This window comes from Lutjanus erythropterus, chromosome 8, assembly GCF_056507025.1.
Source record: "Lutjanus erythropterus isolate fLutEry1 chromosome 8, fLutEry1.hap2, whole genome shotgun sequence".
NCBI classification, from domain to species: Eukaryota; Metazoa; Chordata; class Actinopteri; order Lutjaniformes; family Lutjanidae; genus Lutjanus; species Lutjanus erythropterus.
Window position 1 is genome coordinate 8,043,281 of NC_139324.1, and position 25,780 is coordinate 8,069,060.

The 25,780-nt window shown below is 37.5% G+C and overlaps 1 protein-coding gene across 1 annotated transcript in view; it reads right to left on the reverse strand.

Moving 5' to 3' along the window:
- dgkg (diacylglycerol kinase, gamma) overlaps positions 1-25,780 on the reverse strand; it is a 177,660-nt gene that overhangs the window by 80,281 nt on the left and 71,599 nt on the right. The window contains exons 7-16 of the mRNA XM_084724388.1: positions 24,418-24,467; positions 23,177-23,251; positions 21,234-21,353; positions 17,676-17,793; positions 15,754-15,842; positions 14,133-14,249; positions 12,176-12,274; positions 9,644-9,754; positions 9,480-9,553; positions 4,159-4,233 (exon numbers count right to left, since the gene is read on the reverse strand). Coding sequence (XP_084580514.1) covers positions 4,159-4,233; positions 9,480-9,553; positions 9,644-9,754; positions 12,176-12,274; positions 14,133-14,249; positions 15,754-15,842; positions 17,676-17,793; positions 21,234-21,353; positions 23,177-23,251; positions 24,418-24,467 — 928 coding nt within the window. The remainder of the gene's footprint in view (positions 1-4,158; positions 4,234-9,479; positions 9,554-9,643; positions 9,755-12,175; positions 12,275-14,132; positions 14,250-15,753; positions 15,843-17,675; positions 17,794-21,233; positions 21,354-23,176; positions 23,252-24,417; positions 24,468-25,780) is intronic.

Sequence of the window (25,780 nt, forward strand, 5' to 3'; positions counted from 1 at the left end):
TAAAGACAACTTCTAATCATCTGATAAATAATTAAGTCTCACTTGTATTGACCGGAAAAGCCTCAGTGCCTCAGATTAAAATGTTTTGTGCTTTGTTTTAGGAGTGCCAGCGTGTCTGGTACACACATATCTTGAGCCTTGGTCCTAACAGCTTTTGTTACATTGGTTGTTGCTTCTGCAACATTTGCACATGTGCAAACACTGTGCCAAGATCTTCTGTGTTGACTGATATGTGATGTATTAACTCCAGAAATGCCAGAATTTCATAACTACGAGAGCAGCTACGTGCTCATTTTGACTTTTGACTTCCAAACTCGATCTCTCATGATAAATACCATACTAAGATTATTCTGTTAGTTTATCTTTTCAAAACTAAAATTACACCAAAATGTAAATTTTGTAAAATGTATTTATATATTAATGAATATACATGCCATCGCATGTAGTAAAGCAGAATGATTGCAGATATTCACAGCAGTATTCTTCTGTAGAATAATAACCATCAGTGATCTAATGGTTATCTAGAATTACTCAGAGCGAGAAATAGTTAAATGTATTTGATACAGTTCTAAACATTGTATTATAACATCAATAATAAACAAATTTCCTCCTAGAACCATCACTATAAATAATCACAGCCTATGGGAAAAGACTGGAAACAAGTACAAAAATAAAACCAAAAACAGGTTGGAAACATTGCTGTTTGTAATAAGTAAGGATACTTTGTTTCAACAAATGAGAGCTTTAACACAAAAGTTCAGTTATAGGTACTGAGACAGACAGTGTTACAACTGTCCCCGGTCTCCCCTACTTTATTTTTAATTGAGAATAATTAATTAATTATTTGTATTTTAAAGTTGGAAAATTGGAAATTGAGACCACTTGTGAAATTTTATTGACAGAGACAATGGCAGTTGCTAAGCAACCAAGATGCATCTCCAACTGTGCAGAAATTATCAATATAAAAGTGATAAGTATGACCACCTGTGGCTGAAACAGGTTAAGATGATCACATTTTCTTTGCCTTTTGTGTAATTTATATTAAAAGCATTTTAAATGAAACTACAGACCCTTTTAGGAAAAGTCAGGTACCAGCAGTATTGTAGTTTTTAATTCAACAAAGTTATTGCACATGTATTTGATTTTTTTGTCAAAATGACCACCCTGGCTGTTTTACAGTTAAATTCATATTTAGCACCATGGAGTCTCCTTAGGTTTATTCTGTTGTTCAAACTGAAATCTGACCAAAAGTACAAGTTTTTCTACAACACTGTGGAAGAACCATCATATGAATGAGTGATTTCTTATGACTCATTAACAGACACTAACTCATTCAGCAAACATTAAACATAGTTTAGTATTAGTTTTAGCTCCATGTAGAGGGAATAAATGTAATGTTTCCCAGATAATGTTCATCTGCATTAATGGCACACTTTACACATTTTCACTGCTGATTCATTAAAACAGTAAAACAGTTGAAATGAGTGAATGTGACGCTGAATTTAGCAGACCTCAGTAAGAGATAAAAAATTATGTTCAACCAGGTAATAAACATGATCAATGACTGATAATAGTGACACATCAGTAATGACTTATGCATTCATCCTTATATGATAGGGGAGACCTGGGATGGTAGTAACACTTTTTATTTAAGCATCAGTAACCCAGTAACTGTTCGTCTTGCAAACTTTCACACACAGTACCCATATTTGTCTAGAACAAAGAACATTTCATTGGATTTTCACTCTACAATCACAGATTATGTGAATTAATGTCACATACAAGGAGTTCCACTGTTAGAACCTACCCCACTAGCTGGGGATAGATGTAACAATGAGAGGTAATTTGCTGATCCACACTATCCAATTTATGAAGTAGCTTTATTTAAGGATAAAGAATAAACATTTTTTGAATAAAAGTGAACAATTTAAAGCAACCAAACAACATTACAACTAAAACATGACTAAAATCAGAGACTGAAATTGTGACTAAACCTGTGACTAATGCTAACAATACAATTGATTAAATCTTGACTGAAATAAAACAAAAACAAAACACTAAATTGTAACTAAAACTCATTAAATTTTCAGTAAGCGACTAAGACTAAAATGAAATGAATACTGGGGAGGGGGAGGCAGCTTATATGGTGTCGGGGAACCATGGCTCCAGCACATAACCAGGCCATGTTTCAGGTCTGCCCCAAAAATCCTGAACACAGAAACTGTGAACAACTGTTCTCCACAGTGACTCCACAATTCAGTAACACATACTGTAGTCCTCAGCGTTTTCACATGTTTTAACCAACGATTTTCTAACTGTTTAGAAGAAAAACTCTGACTTCCCCACAGACTTTAAGTTCAGCACTTCCACCATTTCTATTGAACAAACAAGTTGTTTATTTCTTTGAAGAGAAAAATCAGTTTAGTTCACAAAGGTAGTGCAGCTAAAGTACAGTATGATGAAATTCTTACCACTAATTACAAAAAGTAAAATTCCAAAAGGCTGAGTCTCACACCACTATATTGATATCCAGTGTCCAATGTCACATCAGAGTAAGAGTCTTTGTGTTTGACGCCGCATGTATCATGCAGCGTTCTCCCCTCAGGCCCGAGTGCGTCACTGAGTTCTTTCTTTACAATGGGCTCTCGAGGGCAGCAGCTAGTCGTGACCGAGAGACAGAGACATGCACAGACAGGGAGGAGAGAGAATCACGCAAATGGAAGTGAAAGGATGGTGAGGAGAGTGCTTCACCTTCAAGGTAAAGCATTTATGGCCCTTGTGCTGTGTAGGGCATTTTTCTTATGAACGGATGAAAGGCGCCACAGCATTCATTTCAAAGTACAAGCTGTGCTCAGCTCTGACGTATGTGCGTGTGTGTGTGTGTGTGTGTGTGTGTGTGTGTGTGTGTGTGTGTGTCAAGAGGTCAAATGCACAGCACGGCAGTAATGCAGCATTCCCATTCTCCTTCACCAACCTCCACAGCAGGTTAGTTTGACATGAAGGAAAAAGGTTTCTACTTTATATTCATGGAGCTCTTTTCATTCTCAATACAAACTCCTGATGCAGCTTAAAGGAGCAATCTGTAATGTATTTACTGTAACAAATCATAACATTACCACCATTAGTTGTCAGAAAGCAAGGACACATGTTAAGTTGAAATACCTGCTTTACTTGACATGAACACTACAGCCACGGTGTCCGCCTTTAACATTTCCATTCTGGACCGGAATAACTGTTTCGTATGTCTGTTTCACTTTAATCAGAGTTCAAATTAAAGCCGAATTTTTGCCAAATGAGCAAGTGTCTGTTTATAAGTTGTAAGAAATCAATAATATCAATCAATAATAATCTTGTACAAGCAGTAGATAACTGTTAAATTGATCTAAATGTTAATGGAGTTTGGCAGACAGTGAGTCAGGCGGCCGTTTAACTCCAGAGTCATCCAGAGTGTGTTATTTCAGAGCAGTGGGCTTTTGTTTTCAGGATAACAGACTGAACTTTACTTTGACAGACAACTGAGATGTTATAAACAGCTGATCAACTTATAGTGGAGGACTCATTGTCACTTGATATTGTCAATTTACAAGTTTTACAAGGAGAGGGTGGTCAAAAAACTTGCTTCAACCACAGATAGATGCTGAATATTTAATATATTGTCTGTAGTTCCAACTCCACATTGCTCCTTTAAATAACAGTAACAAAGCATATCTTCATTTCATCTTTTACTAAACAATAGCTTGATTTTGTTCAGTTCTTTATCCACTGAAAGGAAGTCTGAAGTTTGAATATGTTTTTAGGTGTTCTGATGGGCTGGTGCAGGCTCGTATCTCAACCCCAACAACCTACAAGATTTTTAATGCTCCGACTGGACAAATCGGAGCATGTAGCATCGCCGAGCTCAAGATTTAAATCCTCTCCGAATAAACCTTACAATTTATGCTGACATTTGTTTGATATATTTTAAGAAAAAAAAATGTAAACATCATCTGAGACATAGAAACCAAAAGAAAGGCATCCTGAAATCAATATATTGACTCAATAACTCTCTTTGAGGCCTACCTTATAAAGTCATGGTTGACTGAAATAGGTAACAAATCCCTGTGCTATTCATTCACTGACACAAAAATGGCAAGAAAGAGATGAATGCACCGGACTTACCCCACCATTGGCCCCCCTCGCTCCAAACTGTACACCTGCCTGGGGTTTAGTAGGTACCTGAACTTCCTCAGTACCCTGGAAGAAGAGAGAGAGACAGGAGAAATACAGTGTGCACCTATGGAGAACATTGATTGGCATCTACAACATGTATCAGATTTATGCAAGTTGAAAATTTAAGCTCTGTCAACGTCAATCATCTCATCTTCTATGATCTGCAAATCTACAAGCACAGGCTTCACACTCAACATTACTGCTTTTTCTTGTGAAGCTTAAAGTTCTAACATTTTTCCTCAAAAATCTCAGGTGGAGATTATTGCAGATTATTACAATTTAGATTTAGATGTGCGTAAGAGTATAATTACAAGGTTCCTACAGATTTTCCAAAGTCAAATTCAAACATTTTTCAAGCATTTTCAAGGTTTTCCAGCACTTCACAGCTGTGGTAAATGACATATTTATACTATTTTGATAATTGACTAATTTATTTGAGTAATTTTTAAGAAAAAAAAATCTTCTAATTTCAGCTTCTTAAAAGTGAATATTTTCTGGTTTCTTTATTCCTCTCTGACAGTAAACTGAATATCATTGAGTTATGGACAAAACCAGACATTTGAGGACGTAATTTTAGGCTCTGGGAAACATTAGCCAGCATTTTTCACCATTTTCTGACATTTTCTGGACAAAACAACTGATCGAAAAAATAATCAACAGATTAATGGACAATGAAAATAATCACTAGTTGCAGCCCTACATCCTATATAACCTGGCTGAGCCAATACTCCAATACTACACTAAGATTTAATCATTTTCAGCAGCCAGAACCCTGGAAATTACTTGCATGATATGTATGTATTTACATCTCCATGCCTACACCTTAATTAGGCAAAAAAACATTGTCACAATTGTACCAGTTCTCTCTTGAATCCACTGTCCCTGAGTGCTCCATATGACTGTCTTCTGCAAGTTTGAGCATCTACATGTGTCAGTCTCAATGAATGTAGGTGCTGATCATCCTGCCACAACTAACTGTTTATTAATTTTTAAACTTTAGAACCTTCTACTGGATTTTCCACTGGATTTGAAAATATATGGCATTTATTCTGCCATCTCTCAGTGGGTTTTTTTGGTTTTGTTTTGTTGTATATGTTTGAGGCACATTTTATAACCTGACATGCCAGACGGTTTCATCTAGGAAGTCATCGTTAGAAACAGTTTGAAAAAGAGCAGACACTTTCAAAAATCACTTGGCAGGTGATTGGTCTATCACATCCAACATGGGCTAACTTCAACCAGTCAGATCAACCTGCAGAGCCAGTTGGTGAATCAAACTCTTGCCGAAGAAGGTCGGGAGAAGAGTGAAAATACATTTTCCATGGAGAAAATCCTTCAGTGTTGTTCTTTGCTCTCCAGTACTGACAGAACTGATGTTAGATGAAACGCTCCCATGTACACTTCTTGCTTTTGTTACACCTTAAACCACAGCCGTAACTGCCATTAGTCCCTCCTAGGATGCTTACCAGCTGCACCACTTTTGTGCAGATACAAATGGATAACTTGAAGCCTGGCAAGATGGATTCTTGTGTGATCTCACAAATCTAGGTGCCTTACAAGGTAAGCATTTTTATGCCTGTATTCAGATAGGATAGGAAATGGGGAGAGAGAATGGGGGCACAACACAGAGCAAAGGGCTGCAAGCAGGAGCCACAGCCACAGCCACTACAGAGGCCCAGCACATGGGACCCACACTCAGTGTGCAGTGTTAGTAAAAGTGAAAAAAAATTGTGTATCCACCCCATGACTAGAATTTTTTCCAATAGTTTCTCTTTAATTTTGCTGGAAAATAGACAAACTGCCAAACTGAAAACATGACCTCCTTGGTGGAAGTAAAAATAACAGCAATTTCACATATTCACTTCATGATGTAAGATTTTAGCAAAATAACTTTGTAAAGAATTTTAAGTATGCTACGTACCAAACAATACCAATTTAAAATACTCATCAAGGAGCTGTTTCAAATTAAGGTCCCACCTCCAAGTGGACAGATAACCAATCATACTTGAGGATAATTGGGTGACACTTGGGATGGCCAGTCAGATTTCAGGGGTGGCCAGTGACCCGCAATGATCCCTGTTTAGAGATGCCCCTGCACATCATGTCACAAATGTGAGTAAACTTCGCAAGGATCCTAGCAGTTAGTCGGGATATTTGGGGCATGACAGCAAATGGGGAGAAAGAGTGGGGGAATGACACGCAGCAAAGGGCCATGGACAGGAGTCAAACTCACGGCTGCTGCTGAGGACTCACAGCCTCTGTACACGGGGCGCACGCTCTACCAACTGAGCTATCCAAGCACCCCTTAATAAATGTTTTTATATAAGTTAGTGTAGTATTTTTAATGACAAGTTTGTTCCTAAAAAAATAAACATTTTAGAGAAAATGCAGCATCTGTTTTATTTTGGAAGACATTATAATGCAGATTCTGTAAATCCTGTAAGTTTTCAGAATTAAGTTGTGGGATCATTGTGAGATCTCTGATTTAAATTTAAGAGAACACTTTTACACAGATCTGTCTCAGATCTATAAGGTGCTCCAGATGTGTGCATTTAAATGTTAAATGCATGTTTGGAATCTCGTCACAATAGTTTCATATAATAGGGGCCTCCAACCAACAATTTGCAGAGAGCCCCTAAAAAACGAGAAGCAACCCTGCACTTATTAAAACCTTGATTGCATTCCATGTCAGATAATATATATTTTGAGTAATGTCAGATGGTACAGTACATGTGTGGCGATTCATGACACTAGGATGTTCAAAAAAATATGAGGAAAATGCAAGCACAGTCATGCCATCAACTTGCATCTTCTATCTTTGCTGCTCTCATGATGCAACCTCTTGAAATGACCAAAGAATCACCACATTTTTCTAATAAACACCAGCTTTTGCTCAGAACAGACCAAAATGTATCTGAGATAATTTGATGGGTCCACCTTCATAAACTCATGCTGTTTAAACTACTCTGTATCTATTCTGAAGTTTTCAGAGATATAAAATACAAGTATGTCAGGTTTATTATCAGGGAAATGTCGAGAAAGTTCCATTTTATGGATTGGTGCAGCCATAAAAATCATGGCATGTTGGGTTTAAATATTTAACTCAGTGTAAACATCATATAGCGTCACTAAAGATATGTGAAATTACTTATGTACAACCTCCATGTGCATCATAAATAATCTAAAGTGGCGCTGCAGTTTCTGTCTGAGATGTGCAGAAATAATCACTTTAGGCTTCAGGAGGAAGAGGCATAATACAGAAGAGAGACGAAGCAGTGGAAAGTTTTCCCTGGTGTGCTCATCACTCTTCCATTTATGATTTTTGCTTTCACAAACTTTCAGTATATTAGCGGGCTGCATGTCAACACGTGAGATTCACGTAAAATGTTCACTGAAGCCGGCAAAATCACCTTCATGCACAAAATCATACTTTTGAAGAGTGTTTCATTTCATTTCATTTATTTTAGTTTTTATAACTTTTCTTTGTATTTAATTTTTGCTACTTTTTATCTTTCTCTCTCTCTCTCTCTCTCTCTCTCTCTCTCTCTCTCTCTCTCTCTCTCTCTCTCTCTCTCTCTCTCTCTCTACATATATATATATATATATATATATATATATATATATTTTTTTTTTTTTTTTTTTTTTTTTTTACTCATGGTGTTTATTGCAATGCACCGAAATGGCAAGACAAATTCGTCCTTGGCAATAAAACTGATTTGGATCTCATGCTGGCAATTTTACTGGCTCTTAATATGCTTAATATCCAACTGAGGTTAGTCTGATTTCATTAGGCTACTTGAATATATTAATAAAAACAAGTGAAAAGATGCCTCAGCCTTGTAGAAATCTACACAGTACAGAGGTATATGAGAGCTTGATGAACCTCAATTTATCAGGGGATAACAGCATTAGACAGATAAAGTAAAATCTGTTTAAACTTGTAATATTTGTAAGTAGGGCAGAAGCTTATACAACTTGTGATAAGTTGCTGCAGTCATCAATCAAACTAAACATGTTATCAGATTGAAAAACTTCAGCTTCAGTTTTCACAGACAAGAATAGCAATACAATAGCCTCTGATTTCCTGTTCAAAATGATTTTTTGTTCATGTAATGTCTATTAATAGAGAATAATTTCCTTTCTAATGGTAATAAAGAGCGTTGTTGCTATGGTAATGTGTCAGGCTGAGGCAGAGCAACAGGGTATGATTGGTCTCTGTTGTGTAGTAGGTGGGGAGCACAGCAACAATGTATGGGCCTCTTCATCTTTAAATTACAGCATTCAGGGGGACAGCAGGAAGGTGCAGAAACTATGGAGGCTTCTGTGACTGAAATTAGCTTCCTGAAGTGTGTTGTGATTTTCAGATAATGGACCAACAACTCCGATAACTGTGTGGTTTAATGTATCTGGGCTCAAATTAAAAGCTTAAATGCAGAAGCTCAAATTGACATGAAAAAGAAAAAGAAAAACTAGTAGTAAAAAAGTAGTAAAGGAAAATAACTTATTTAAGTTCCCCTCTGGACACATTTAAAGTATGTAAAAATACCCTGCTATGAGTAATATTTTGTTTAACATGGTTTTCTCACATAAAAAGTGAAAAAAAAACTCTAAAAAGGTGATAACTGCATTACCACAGTCACGTTATGCCTCCCATGGTGCTGGGCGTATTACTGTTACCAGCGCAAATTTTATTTTGAAGGGTCAATCTTATGCTTAGATGAGCACATCATGGATCGGCGCTGTCACACACAAGTCAGGAACACAGTCTCTGATTGGTCGACAGACTCAACCCAAGGCATCTTGGGATTACATATGGGCGGCTAACAACATACGAACAACAACAACAACAGCTGTTTTCAACATGGAAAAATTGATAAATACAGACTACAGAGGACATTCGGTGTAGTGTACTGTGCTGGATGGGCCTGGTGACAGGATGGAATTGGATAGACTTACAACCAATCAGAGCAGCAAAATGTGTGACATGTGACTTTTCATATCTGGAAAAGAATTTGTAATTCTATCTGAATGGAAAGGGAACCAGACCTACTTACAAGAATAAATCAAAACATGAGCTCTGCAGATTCGTCTGGATCTTATTCTAATAAACACCACTAAATATACATTATTTTTATTTTATTTTGAAAAATAATCAGGTGTCAAAGTGTTTCTGTGAAGCTGTAAAGCTGTGATCAACTTTAATTTCTAGAGTGGTCTCCATACAAGACATTGCAATAAATGTAAAAGACCACCTGGTGACAGGAACTTACCGTTCCCCCTGTCTCCCTCCGCTCTTGGGATTGACCATGACCAGGAGCGGGTGAGTACCTGGGAGAGGACTGATCTGGAGACAGGAAGGAAAAAACACTCTGTTAACCACCTTCACTTAAACAGCCTGGATGATGGATAGCTGCTGGATGCTGGACAGACGTACCTGCAGTGCTTGTCCATCTCCAGGGGAGAATTTGAAAGTCTGATTGCTGTCATCAGGGCTGGTGCTGGGCGGCGACTCCCCCTCACCACGCTTCACCACAGAATGACGGTCCTGCAAAAAGAGGAAGACTGTTGGACTGCTGCACAGATACGCACCCATGGCCCCGGGGTTTTATTGACTCTGCACTGATCCCATACTACAGGATACAAGAGCACAGCGGAAAAAACGGTACACTGAAAAGTCTTTGATTTATGAAAATAAAATCTACCCGTTTACTTACATGCACTTTCCCTTTATATATCAGAATGAACTTTGCAGGTGCATGGTTCCTTATATACATATATGAAATATATGTGTTGGGGAAAAAGATTCAAAGTCATTATAACGAGAAACTGTCTAATGTCTTAGATCTCAAAATAATGGGAAACTATTTTAGAAAGTTTCTTTATAACAACTTACAGGAGCTTTTCTTTCATCACATTGTTGGAAATGGAAATGAATTGAAATGGAAAGGGCTTCCGTAGATAAGGATATGGATAATATGCATGGAAATCAGTTTGTCAATAAGGTATTTGTGAGTAAAATTGAGAAGTCAGACCACAAACCTGAAAATAGAATCATCACTAAGTGTATAATTGAGGCAGGTGTTTGGTGGACTTTGGTCTGACATGAGTTGTTAGAGGAGATCTGTTGAACAGCGTGTCACTAATACAGACAGCTCAGTCATCAATACATCCGTTCTACACTGCCTATCCAGGCTGTGGTGGTCCTTGTTGCAGGTGCAACACTGTGGCTTCAGGCTGCGATGATAACCGCATTACCGCCGTCACGTGATGCCTACTGCAGGGTTGAGCACATTACCGTCATCACCACAAATTTTATTTTGAAGGGTCAATCTCATGTTGAGATCACTGCATTGATCTGTTAATACATCTACTGATCAGCGCTGTCACACACAAGTCAGGAACACAGCCTCTGATTGGTCAACAGACCAACCCAAGCTTTCTTGGGATTACCTATGAGTGGCTAACAACATACTAACAACAACAACTATTTTCAACATGGAAAAATGGATAAATAACTACAGAAGACATCTGCTGTTGGATTTATCACGGATTTATTTCCACTTCAAGGCTGATTACAAAGCTTCTGAAAGTACAAGAGTCACATTTGCTAGCGTTAGTATTAGCTAACTTTAGCTGTTCTGGCTCAGCTTATTTCAGGGATAACCCTGTCGCTGTTTCAGCAGTTGGGAAACAACACACAAGACTTTTCTTAGTGTTCAGAAGCTGCAATGTTTATTAACTGACACACAGTGAGCTGAACTGTACATTTACTGCCTCACTGACAACTTAGACAAGTTCAAGTTTCTACTCCACTATGAGCAGCACCGCCACTCGCCTGCTCACTTGCACACTGCCCTGTTCTTTAAAGGAGCTACAATAAGCTTTAACAATCCAATAAAACATGATTATTTAAGCAGCCATGGTAAACCTCCATCCCGCTGTAATTTGTTGCTGTCACTGTGGTAAGAAAAAAAAATCCACACCGCCACAGCCCTACTGTGGCCTAATGGCTCATTTCTCACAGTTGCATTTCAGCTGGCTTACTCAAGTGTTTAGTCACTGACCACTTTGACTGACAAAAAGCACCCAGCATGCACCCCTAATTTCACAGCCTCCCACCTCAAAGATTGGCCACTTCAAACCTATGATGTAGGAAAATAATAGAGATTTAAGCTAAAATTCCTACGTATTGCTCCTTTAAGGTCAGACCCATATTGAGTCTCCTATATGCCTAAAATGTGATAGTATCCGTTTTTATAGAATGGGCTTTTGTATTTTCAAATTGCTTTTATTTTAATCAAATTTCTCGTTTCTCATACCAGATGTATTTTAATATATTTGATGATAAAATATTTGTAATGTGCAAGATTTGTGAGATACTTTTTCCTGTATTTGTGCCCATCTCTGGTTTTAGAGAGGAGGCTGCAGTTTGTGGTGCTGTTGAATTGTTTTCACTATTCTGATAGGTGTTTCTGTCCTCTGTGAGGGCAGGCTAAATAACAGAAGCAACTCTGCGTAATACAAAATAGCTCAGTAGAACCACAAACTGCGTCTAAAATGATCAAAACATTGACTAAGGTGGGATTTACTGCAGGATGTATATACACTGTTGAATGAGACTGTAATAGTTTTATCTAACGGTACCTAATAAAGACTTTTCTATTGAAATCCATGACATACTGAAAAAATAAATCACAATTCAAACTGGTCACACTCACTGTCTTCTGTCAACGAGGAACGTACAAATTTTTCAAACATGATTCTGATTCCAGAGCGACAATAGTGAGAGTGAAACCTCCTGTATAATCACAACAGTCAGTTCATGTAATCTGAGAAGGTTTTTTTTTTTATTATTATTTTTGGAATGATATAACAAACTATTCCTCCTTCATCTGTGGAAGTGAACATAGTCTCAAGTGTCCATATGTGCAGTCTGTGTGTGGATAGCAGAGAAAAGCATTCTCACCAAGACAACGGGGCAGATGTACGAGGGCAACAGAGTGTGGTCCCTCAGGGCTCCTCCATCACACTCTGGCTTCACATTAGATGCACACTTATTATGGAGCTACGGAGGAGAAGAGAAGCACAAACATAAGAACTGTGGGCGTTCTCCATCTGTGGGCCTGAGTGGATCAAATGGTACCAGCATGAAACGCTTCAGAGGCTGTTTATCCTGACTGTATATACCCACTGTTTGACAAGATATACATCAATCATGATTTTTTAAAAAAAAGTCAGTAATGTGTGTTCCTATACAGGATAATTTTTTCATGCTGAAATGAGAACAGCTGCTCTGTGAACTTGAGAGTTTTGACAGCAGAGTTCATGTAGAGCAAACTCCAAGTCAGTGCTGACATCTAGTGGATTTGAAAAGTAATGACAAAGTCAAACGTAAAAACCTTGTATTAATTACATTGTCAAGACATAAACACATTTCTCTTTTTAATTATCTTTTCACTCATCTTCACACAACCTGCTCTTGCTTCTAATTAAACTTAAGTTATGGAAATAATTTCTGTCTATTGTGTAGAGGCATGGACACTCACTATATAACTTTCTATGGGTAACTGGACATTTTCTGTTTGTATTTTGGCATATTTAGGGGTGTCAGACAGTGTGGATGGTTAAGCCTTTGTCTGTGTATGTGTGAGTGTATTTTTTTTTTGTACATTTGTGTTAAGGACCCCCTTCATGCGTCTTTTCAAGATGTTTATCCTTCTAATAAAATTGTTAAAGACTCTGTGGGGATTGGCCTCATGTCTGGGGACAAAATAATAATAATTCTAATCTTTATTGTCAACAAACATGGAAATTTGCCTTTGGCTTCACAGGTTGATTTAAAAAATACATTAAATTACAATACACACACCAATAACAGAACATGCATATCATGTTTATTAGTTTAGCAAAGTTATTGCATTTGGTATGAAAGATTTTTCATAAATATTCTTCTTGATAGGGCTGATTCCTATCAAGTAAACCATGGCAGGGAAAACAAACAAACAAAAAAAAATCAAGGTTTACTGGGATCGTAGGATTATTCATTATTATTTTAAACCTTTTCAAGAAGGTGGTTGAGCAAATGAAAGTGGAGGGCTGCATTTATGCAGTCAAACAAGTTTGCCACTGGTGGACTAAATGCTATTTAGATGCAAAGAAGTGTCTATAATCAGAATACGCACAGTTGCATGTAAACAGGAACATTCAAGGAATATTCATTTTCATTAGACATGGAAACAGTTTAGTTGGAATATTGTCTTTTTTCAGAATCAGGGCCAAAACTGAAATATTTTGAACATGTAAACACAGTCATTGATGTTGTATTAGACTGCATTAGTTTTAGCCAGGTGTAACTAATGCACTGGCAATTATATGCACAAATATATTGTTGCCCTTATTCTGAAAAAGACAATATTCCTCTGAAGCTGTATATGAGGCTGATGAAATTAATATTACAATATTTTCATTTATGTGCAGCCGCGCATGTCGATCAATGTAATGATGTGTATATATGACAAATACCCACAAACTTGCTGATATCTATGTCTTTTATATTTTAAAGTAGCTGTATTTCTCCTTCCCACCAGATATGTGGGTTTTTCTTTTGTGCAGCATCTCTGCCCCTGCCTTGCAAACTGTTGCCTAATAATGAACATCAAACATCACCCACATCAAATTCACAATATTGTCATATTTGGAATAATAGCTGAATATGAACGTGTATGTAAACGTAGTCAATGCATGAGTGTCTATAAGAGACCTTTATGAACACTTCAAATACATAATATCATGGTAAAAGAACAGAATGAATGTACTGATACCCACAGAGCTTTTCTATTGGTTAATACAGAGCGTGGAATCTGGCAACTGCAGATCAAAATGAAGGTAAGACTGTTGTATTTCTACATAAGGCAGAGACTCACAGTGATCTGACACCAGACGCAGTGCAGGCCCGTCAGGCCCTGGTAACACTTGATGCTTCTGTGACAGCGGTCGCACTTGGTAGGAGAGTTACCCTCCATCCATACATGCTGCATAGCCTGGAGAGAGAACAAAAACAATCTGTACTTCATGTTAGGTAGCATTTAATACTTACATCTGAATCTGTCATCAAATCAGGATGTAAACATAACTTAACCTAATGTGTAAAGCAGTTATCCACAAAACTTTCACACACTGTTGAAAACATAACAATCAATAAAGCACAATATTGTTTTTTGTCTCAAATGAAACACTGCTGAAACAGACTCAACTATGATGATTAAAACCGCAGACACTGTTTATCCAGAGAGAAATAATACATGAGTTATCATCTCCACCAGGCGTACGCCTGGAGGGGAACATGTTTTTCTGACAGTTGCGCTTTGCAAAACAATAACGTCAAACTTATGTGTCTACACTGCTGGAAACTCTCAACAAGAGGGAGGAAGAAATCCAGAGCGTGGCTTCATTTCTCAAAGAAAGATGACAACAGCGCAGGCTGAAATGTCTGTAAAATGATCATTTAATGTCAGGGTGGAAACACCAGGAATATGCTGAATCATCTTTCTACACAACATGGACTTCAAACACCTGGAAAACTTGGCTTGAAAAAGTAAAAATGCATATATGATGCAGCATCCACAAAGATCTGAGTGAAAATAAATGATCATAATCATTAGAAAACCTGGTGCAGAAACAGATCATTTTGCTGTTTAGACCACTGATCAGTGTGTGGGCATGTCAGATCACATTTGATTGACAGCTGCTCCAGGAGTCCCACCATGGACGCTAAGTAAGGACCCCCTAAAAAAATCAATATGGGTTTAAGTGTATGCTATATTTAGACCATTTTCACTGCTTTACTTTGATGTTAGACAGCATTTTCCAATGGGGAGCTGAAGCTGAAGTCTCTGCGGTGAGTAAAATATAACAGCTGTTTCTGGTTAAACAAGAAGGATCTTCCTTTGAAACAAAAAGGTCCGTCTCTGTACGGATCCTGTCCATGATGTTGTCTGACACAGAGTCTGTCAGTGGCAAAATCAAGCTACTTTTAGTGGACATGTATTTTGCCGGTTTGCAGTTGTTTCCCAGCTGACAACTACAGAAATCTCACTCAATACTGGACCACTTTCAAAAACTGTCATCCCATTATTGATCCTAGAAATAAATTCAATCTCTCATCAGTTAGTAGACAAAGTCGTAAAAACAAACAAAACTAAAGCAAGTTGAAGTGAGGGAGTTTTTTTAAGTTTTTTGTGTTTAACCCACAAGCGAATGAAAAATACAAAGCTCTACAGACCATAATCAGCATGTGACCTGACACTTATCGCATCAATGTGAAAATACAGAAAATATTATCTAGATAAGACGCTATGCACAACCTCACAGACCATCCCATGATCCTCTCCGGTCTGTTCCACAGGACCATGAGCCGGTGGGAATGTACTAAACAGACGGGTCAGTGTTCCCATCTCATTACCCCACAGCATCAGTTCGTGTAATCAGCACGCCATTTCATGTGCAGAATGAAGCCTTTCATGTGTTGTGCGTGTGTGTACTTACGTTGGTGTGTCTACGTGACTTGGCGTAGGTGCTGATGCAGGCAGCGATGTCTTTGGACACACACCGTTCGTGCACTGTGTACTTGCATACTGAGGAAATACAACCAGACACAAGAGTCAGTAAAGTTCTCACGGGACCACAGTTTGCCTCAGTGATAACTTAACCTTATTACACATGTTGGTCCTGTTTCAGCTTAATGACTGCAACTAAAGACATGGTTAGCATGGAATTTAATAAAAGGTTAAAGATCATTTCAGATAATAAATGAGTTCTTGCTTTCAACCAGAGGTGGGAGGTAGCAAAGTACAAATATTTGTTACTGTACTTCAGTACATTTTTCAGTTATTTGTATTTTATTTGAGTGTTTATTTTTCTAACTTTATATTTTTACTCCCTACACCTGAACACAAATATCTGTACTTTCTACTCCTTACATTTTAAAGACAGGCTTGTTAGATTAATTTTAAAGGGGAAATATTGATTATTTTCCATCATGGTGCATCACCTTCCAACATCAAGCCATTAAAACATAGAGAAGACATTTCACTGGTGTATCCATCAGTGTATGTCAAGCATAACAACATGACAAGGACATTACAAAGACAAGACAAGAAAGACACGACAAGACGAAAAACAACATAAAAGACGTAACAAGACAAAAACCAACGTAAAACATGTAATCGGACAAAAAAAAAAAGTAACAAGACAAAAAAGTAAAATAAGATGGAAAAAGACATAAAAATACCATGAAAAACTAACAAGCTGGAAAATAATGTAAAAGACACAACATGGCACATGAGTCAAAAAGTAACACAGAAGACATGTCAAGATGAAAAATGACAGAATACATAATAAGATGTAAAACTAACAACATGAAAAAGACAAAGACAAAAAATAACAGATGTAAGAAGGCATAACAAGACAAAAAAGCAACACACTAAGATGAAAAAATGTAAGACAAAAACAACGTAACAGGCCAACAAGAACCAACAAGATGAAAGTGACACAAGATAAAAAAACAACATAATAGACACAACTATACATAAAAGACTCAACAAGACAAAAAGGATGTAACGAGACGAAAAACGACATAAAAGACTATAACATGAAAAACTAACAAAATGTAAGATAACATAAATGACGCAACAAAAACGACATGGAAGACATAACAAGACAAAAAACAATATGAGATCTAACAATACATAAAAGACCTACAACAAAAAAGACGTAACAAGATGAAAAAATCATAAGACAAAAAACAACACAATAGACTTGACTAGACATAACAAGACAAAAGATGCAACAAGACAAAAGACAATGTAGAAGATGTTACAAGATGGAAAACTAAAAAGATGAAAAAGACAAAACAAAAAACAACATAAAAGAGGAAACAAGACATTAAAGACCCAAAGAAAAAATGTGTACAAAGACAAAATATAAGATGTAACAAGATGAAAAACTAATAAAATGAAAAAAATGAAGCAGACAGGCAGAAATATAAGTGAGGTAGGGTTGGGTCAGTAGAAATGTCCTTAAGAGGACAACTTTTATACTTTGAGGACATTTCACAGCCTGGACTTTTTCACTTTTACTGCAGTAAGGAAGTTGAATCAGTACTTCTACCTTTACTAGAGTCTTTTTATACACAAGTATCCATACTTCTACTTGAGTACAGAACCTTTGTACTTTTGCTGTCTCTTGCCACGTGCCAAGTGCTCCCTGGCAGAACTTAATCAATAATGAAATGACATGTGATAACATTGTTAATGTTATTTTTAGGATGAGTGTGAGGAACAAACCACTTCAATTTCAGTCAGATGCAGGGAGTAAAAGATGAAGGAGCAGACAGGGAGATAATGACAGAGACGGAGAGGACAGGGAGTCAGAGGAGACAGAGACGTGGGTGATACATAGAGACTCACTGGAGCAGCAGAGGCCCTGCTTGCGAACTCCGAGCAGCATGGTCTGGCAGTAGTTACAGTAGGCTGGTTTGTTGAAGTGCTTCAGACGCCAAACATGCTGCCCATCTTCCTGTACATTCTAGGAGACAACAAAGAACAGATGAAGCATTGAAAGTCCCTGTGGTGGGACAGCCCATTCGATCCAGAGGGCTGTACTGCCAAGAGACATTAATGTGTTACCGAGGTATGTTGGCTCTAAAGTCAAAGTTTTCAATGTCACAAAGGAGGAGTTTTGGATTAAATCGACTGTAAAAGCACCACTCTTGAGAAAATTATTTTCCAGACAAGAGAAGATGTAATATATGTGATAAACACAAAGCTGCTGAGCTGTGCATTAATGATATCACTACACAAATGCATTTTCCCATTTGCTTCAGGTCATGGATTCATGGTCATTCAGGAGAACAAACCCACACTCTGCTATGAGTGTTCTAACTAACCTCACCAAAAGGGGTCAGCATTACAAAAATCATAGAAATCTGCACCAGGGGGTAATTACACAAAGAAGAAGAATCATTTTGGAGCTCAAACTCAATCAACACTGTACAAAATTATAAAATTAAAGTGCACAGAGGGTCAATAACAATGACAAATGTGTTCTTTTCAGTACCTGTGACAAAATTAATAATATATATACAAATGCAAAAAAGTAGTGAATAATAAAACAAAGCACTGAGTCTGTTCATTCAGATGTATGACGTTAGTGCTGGGGACTGCTGTGATTGGTGGAGCGTGACGGAATGGAAGCAACGATGATTGGTCAGATTTGCGGAAAAGCTGCGCAATTTGGACAAAATTGCAAGATCACAGAATTCACAGTGATTGGTTGACTTTGCATGAATTGTTGTGACTCCAGCTTCATGGAGGGAGAGATTAGAGAATTTATCACAGATAATATTAAATCAGTAACATTCATTTTCTCTGATTTGGCCAAAAACTAAAGTGATTTAAACATATCCTTCATGAACAGCATAATGTTTAAATCTACTTTATCAAGTTGAATTGTTTCATGTGCAGCTGTCAGTTAGAAATAAACAGCAGTGTTAAGATCGCCTTCAGTCAATTATTAATTTTCTGGCAGCAATCCTCTCTTGCATTATTTGCAGCAACATTGCTGGTTTTGCCACAATATATGTTTTGTATTTTCCACAGCTCTCCATTATAACGACTTGATCATTTTGACATTGTGACAGCGGTTATCTCTGACTGGGATTTTAGGGTTTTGTCAAGGCAGCTAAGAAAGTCTGATTGTGTTGAGTTTCCTTTGTAGCACAGCCCTCAGGATTACTGTTGTTACTGACACTGGATGACACAAACTAGCAATGTGTTTCCACATTTTCCACATCACTGGATCTAACATGATAGGGTTGGGTGGTGGTCTTCTGTCTTCTTCACTGCTGTCTTTTAATCTGTAAAAGCCCTTAATGGGAAATGACCATGTCACCTTTCAGGACTGTATCAACACTCAGATGGGCTTCATTTGACCCTCTTCTGATGGGCCTTAGCTCTGAAGTTGGAAAGACTGATTTTAACACCTATCTTCACCAGAAAAACAAGCATCTAGTGGTCCTTTTGCATACACAGAGATGGCCTGGCTCGACTCGTTTTGTCTCGGCACATCAGCCCAGCACAGCAGGGGTTTACATTTCCATGACAACAGGGCTACCCGCTTGAAGGATTGTCGTTTACCTAAAGACGAGATCAGGAGAGGCTCGAGTTGAGTGGCTGTAAAGCGGTTGATAAACCATTCATACAGGCCTCTGGGATAAACACACTGTTTCCTTAAATTCTTCACAATAAAAGTCCTGTGTTGTTTCGTTATTTTAATGCTTTTATTATGTAGCAGCACAAACAGAAACTGTTTTCATTCAGGGGTTTGATCAGCAGTTATTTAACATGATTCCAACAGAGCTGAAAGCAAATATGTAAACTACATTTCAAAACATAAAGTTTCTTTTAGAAGCTACAAAAGTACTGAGAGCAGAACATAAAAAGACTTTAAGAAACCTCTTTCTGTCCTGCACACACATTAGCTGAGTATCACAACACGTGCTTGTTTGAGGTGGAGAAAGTAGGTCCATCTCGGAAACGGCTTGGTCGGTGCGCGGAAAATGATAATGGCAATGCAATTCGGCGTGGTACGGTTTGGCTCAGCACGGCCAAAAGTGCCGGTGGAAAAGGCCCATAGGTTGCCTGTGCAAGCAGCTTATTATGACGCATATTTATGTTTGTTGGGCAGTGACCTCTAGTGGCTATAATAATGATGACAGGAGCATTATAAGGAGCGACAAAGTCAGAATAAACAGGAGATGGAGTGGACAAACGACTCAAATGAACACGGGGCTAGAGTTAGAGCAAGTTTTAAAATGATATATTTATAGTTATTGTGATAGTTACTTCACTTAAGCAAAAAACATATCTTTAATTTGCTTACCAGAGATCATTAATTGTTGAATTTTTGTAAAATTGGGTTAAATATTCAGTGACAGAGTTCATGAAAACTGTGCATTGAACAGGTGAAACTATATTTGGGGCTGTGGCTCAGTGGTCAAACAGGTCGTCCAGTAATCACAAGTTTCAGTAACATTTTCAGTAACATGTTAGGATTTCTGCTATGAGAAGAGTGTGATTTATGTGTTAGATTGTCAGTACAGGAGGAAATAAGCAACATTTCAGACAGTGACTGAGCTGAACTGATCTCACAACAGCCAAGGAGCGCTTTGAACTCAGGATGTAAAGAAAAAAGGAAAACATAGACCTTTTTTGGGCCAACGTCATCATTATGTCACAGTGTTAGCTGGAGGCATAACAGAGGAAAAACTGGAGGCAAGTGGCCACACAGTTGAGAGAAAATGTCATCTTCTGTGTTGTTGGTGCCAGAACTGAGGCAGTAATGTCTCAAAATTGAGGTTTAATCACATACCAGCCTCCAGTGTTAGTCAAAATGTGAAGAAGATAAATATTCTAACACCCCTTTTCCATTATTAAACAGAAAAAGACAACTGATTAAATTCTGAATTTAAGTTTCTCTCTTTTACCAAACTGACATGAGCTTTAATTGCCTTGTTAACTCCGTAAAACACACTCCAAAATAAAATAAAAACAATTACCAACTCAGGTGGAAATAAATCCTTAATTCACCATTAGCAAATAGATGTGAAAACAGTGTTCTCCCAGAAAAATAACCAGCGATGGACTCAACCCAACCACTGATCCAGACATGTTCCATTCATTGAGTGGGCGTCTACAAGTCAGCCGGTCTGCTCTCATTGGTTATAATGGTGACACTTGTGGTCCTGGAGAATGAGTGGCTGTTTATATTCAGAGAAACTTGTATGTTCTTCAGCCATTATTAAGAAACAAGCCACCAAAGTGTTAGCTGACATGCTCCGCCCACAAAACAAGTCATAAATAAAGAAAAGGGTCTATAGAGAAACAAAAAGTTACACCATTGTATGAAGACATACCACACAGTTTTACATACACACACACACAGAAAGCACAAAGACTCATATGTACCGTATCCATGCCCAGCAGGACCAGTAAAGGGATGGTGGTGAGGCCTCCTCTGATCCACTCCTCCAGTGTGACTGTCCCATCTCTGTCAAAGTCGATCTCCTCCATCATCTCCTTCAGTATCTGAGTCAACACAGAAATACAGCATAACTATTAAAACCAAAGTCAGACACAGCAGTGGAAGAGCTATTCAGATTCTTTACTTCATATCACAATGTGAAAATACTCCACTATAAGTACAGGCCCTGCATTCAAAGTAGAGGTGTGTAAGTATTATCGATAAAATGTACTTAGATTAAGTACAATCCGAATTCCAAAATAGTTTGGACACTGGGCAAAATGTAAATAAAAACAGAATGCAATGATGGGAAAATAGTCCAACAGTTTAAGAATAAATTTCTAAACACAAAACTGCAAAGAATTTAGGATTTGCAAGTATTAATATCATTTAAAGATTCAGAAAGTCCATAGAAATCTTTCTAAGCAAGGCTGAAAACCAACACTGAATATCTGTGACCTTTGACCCCTCAGGCAGCACTGCATTAAAAACTGCATTAAAAACCCACATCATTGTATAAAGGATACAACATGGGCTCAGGAACACTTTGGAAAAACGTTGTCAGTAAACAGTTTGTCTCTGCATCTACAAATGAAAGTTCAGACTCTACCACGCAAAGAGAAAGACATATATCAACAACATCCAGAAACACTGCAGACTTCTCTGGACCTGAGCTCATCTGAGATGGACTGACGCAAAGTGGAGTCAGACGTCATGTCCTCTGGGCTAAAGAGGAAAAGGACCATCCAGACTGTTACCAGCACTAACTTCAAAAGACAGCAGCTGTGATGATATGGGGGTGTGTCAGTGCCCATGGCATCATGGGTAACTGTCACATCTGTGAAGGTCCCATTAATGCTGAAAAGTACATACAGATTTTGGAGGGACATATGCTGCCATCCAGGGTACATCTTTTATAGAAACGTCTCTGTTTATTTCAGCGAGATGATGCCAAGACACATTGTGGACGTGTTCCAACAGTGTGTCTTCATAGTAGAAGAGTTCAGGTACTAGACTGACCTGCCTGCAGTCCAGACCTGTCGCCCATTGAAAATGTGTGGTGCTTTACGAAGCACAAATTAAAACAACAGAGACCTCGGACTGTTGAGAACCTGAAGTTTTATATCAAGAAAGAATGAGAAAGAATTTCACTTCAGAACTTCAACAATTAGTGTCCTCAGTTCACAAACACTGACTGAATGTTAGTAAAAGAAAAGCTGATGTATCACATGATCCTGTCACAACTTTTTTTTTTTTTTGATATGTTGCAGGCATCAGATTCAGAATACTCAGAGTATTTTCAGTTTGAACATCAGATATCTTCTCTTTGTACTGTATTCAGTTGAATGTAGCTTAAGAAGGATTTGAAAATCATTACATTCTATTTTTATTTGCATTTTACACATCCCTGTCAGTTTATTTCACTACTGTATCTATTTTTAGATTAATATTACTGCTGCATTAATGAACATGTTATATTTTATTAATGAAGATGTTTATGAATGGGCTCATTTTGACTACTTTATACACTGTTGGCTAGTTTAACCTACAGCATTGCATCATGGTCCTAGTACAGACAAATTGTATTATAAAAGATAATTATTACAAGGAATCAGCACTAATCAAATTATCTTAACTTACTTTAACTAAGCATGTTTTCTTATATCAAAAGGTGATTCAGCTCAGCGAATACAAATAAAAGCCTTTTCATTTCTTTAAATAAACCGGTGTGAAATCTTAGAAGCTCCATGTTTGTTTGACGTTCAGTATAACTCCTCCTGGAGAAAAATGCACCAGCTGCTGCTTTGAGGGTGAATAAATAATGACAGAAGCTTCACAGAAGGACCTGTTTACACTTCTCTTCCTGTTCAGCAGAGAGTTTGCTCACCGGTCGCAATTCTGTTGAATCCCACTCCAGATACTCGGCCACATGTACCATCTGATTGATGATACGATCCAGCTCCTACATAAAGAAAGACCCAGACACAAGACAAAACAGTCACCTTCTACCTTCTATCACCGCTGCCTGCTTGTGATGTGGATAATGTGCCAAAATCTATATGTGCACTATATCACCTACTCTTGAGAATATGGACAAACCATGTCCTACCAAAATGAATGAATAAATAAATAAAAAATATTAATACAAATACCCTCATTCCATTTTTTTAATGAAAATTTATTCTTTAATGATTTATATATATAATATAATATAATATAATATAATAATATATGTAATTTATAAAATGTTTTGGTTTGCTTTAATTTCTTAAATTGTTCTGTGTGAGAAAACATCACAACTTTAGACAATTTAAAATGTGTTAAAATCCTTCAAAATCTAAACCATCTAAACACTACTGACTGATAACAGAGGTACACAAATGTGCATCTTTAATCTAAAACTGATATTTTTATATGTCCCAGATTTCCCTCAACTCTGTAAGATTTTTACAAAAACATGATTTAATCAGGCATAAGAAGTTTTAGCTACACCCTAAGGGCCCCTGTCTCACTTCCTGGTTTAAAAAAGTCAGGAATACTGCTCAAGCACTGGTGAACTTTCTGTTTTTAGACAAATTCATTCAATAATAGTATTAATATTCCATAGCCCGTCTAAATCAAAGCTAAATAACAATTATGTTTTAAAAATGTGTATTTTGATTAGCTTTATGAAAACTCTGAGACACTTAAAAAAATCTCTGTAAGACATCTACATTTAATAAAAAATTAAATCACTGAGAGGTTGGCCCATTAAAAGGTTTAACAGCCAAGAGACTGATCTTTTAAAAGTATATTTTCACAGAATAATTGAAGAGTAAAAATCAAAACCCCCACAATAAGCTTTTGTCTCAATTCTCAGGAATAAGTGATATATTTCCCTGCATGTAAAACATATTCACAGAAGAGATGGTGTGTTTATGTGATCATGGCAGCACATGGTTAATATCACACTGTGCAGAAACATTACAAATGACCTCATGTAAACACATCTCAGTCACTGAGTGTTCAGGTTCCTATTATTAGAGCTGCTGTGTGCAAAGAGCAGAAAAGGAGACAAAACGCAGGGAGAGACACATGAAGACGGGGCCGGGGAGGGACAGGGAGGGAGGTAGAGAAGTAAAAACTCACCGAGCTGTCCAGGACCCCGTTGCCGTCTGTGTCGTACAGCCGGAACATGACTAGAGGGAAACGAGAGAGCAGAGATCCCATGATGACTCAGATAGCGTCAGATAATTAGTAGCTCTCTGAAGCCGTGACATTGGTTCCTGGACGGTCTCCAGATGGCCACGGGGTTAAAGAAGTGGAGCGTGCTACTTCTGTACTGGGGCACGGGGACCATTTAGCAGAGATTAGCCTTGTCAGTGAGTGCCAATACAGCATTAGACTCTAAGGAAGTCAACTGAGCACAGCAGGGCCTACGCACGTCACTGACCTGCCCTGAGAGGGAGGTGTGACCACCGAATCTAAGGCCCTGAGGTGGCAGCCGGGCCAGGTTTGGGAAGTAATGGATTACATGTAATGAGATTACGTAACATGGATACAAGAAAATAACTAATCCATCACACAGAGTACATTCACAGCTGACAATTCATTAGTATGACCTCGAGTGAAAAAATCAATCAATCAATCAATCAATTGTGCACAACAAAGGAAGGAACAGCTGGACAAACACTTAATAAAGCACTTCAAGCTGCAAAAAAATCAGCTATTAAATTAATATGCATCTCTTTTGATAATTCATTCATTGTTTTTGAGTCATTTTTTTAATTCCCTGATTTCAGCTTCTTCAATGTGAATATTTTCTGTTTTCTTGGCTCTTCTCTGACAGTAAATGGAATATATTTGAGTTGTGGATAAAACAAGACATTTGAGGACGTCATCTTGGACTTTGACCAACATCTTCCCCTGTTTTTCTGACATTTTATGGATCAAACAACTGATTGAAAAATGGAGAGAGTAGTGGACAGACTAATCGATAATGTAAAATAATTGTTACAAGAAAGTCTTGAGGAATAGGTCCAGACACGTGGAGCACACAGACGTGACATGTGACAAGATCGTGACAGGATTAATTAATCAATGAATCATTTTTAATTTAAAAAATGTCTCTGATTTCAGCTTCTTAAATGTGAATATTTTCTGGTTTGTAAACTGAATATCTTTGAGTTGTGGATAATACAAGACATTTGAGGATGTTTTTCACCATGTTCTGACTACAACTAATTGATTACTTGAGAAAATAATCAACTGATCAAACAATGGTGAAAATAACTGTTAGATACAACCTACAAACACCATATTAGGCTAAAATATTTTAATATATTTTATATGGCGGCAATCCAAAGTTACATTACTTTTAATATTCTGTTACTTGGATGACATTATTAATTACATTTTTAACAGGTAACTTAGTAACTGTATCTGAACACATTTTTAAAGTAACCCTTGGTCCAGTCTTATTACTCTTGATGTCAGCCTGTTGACAGACTGT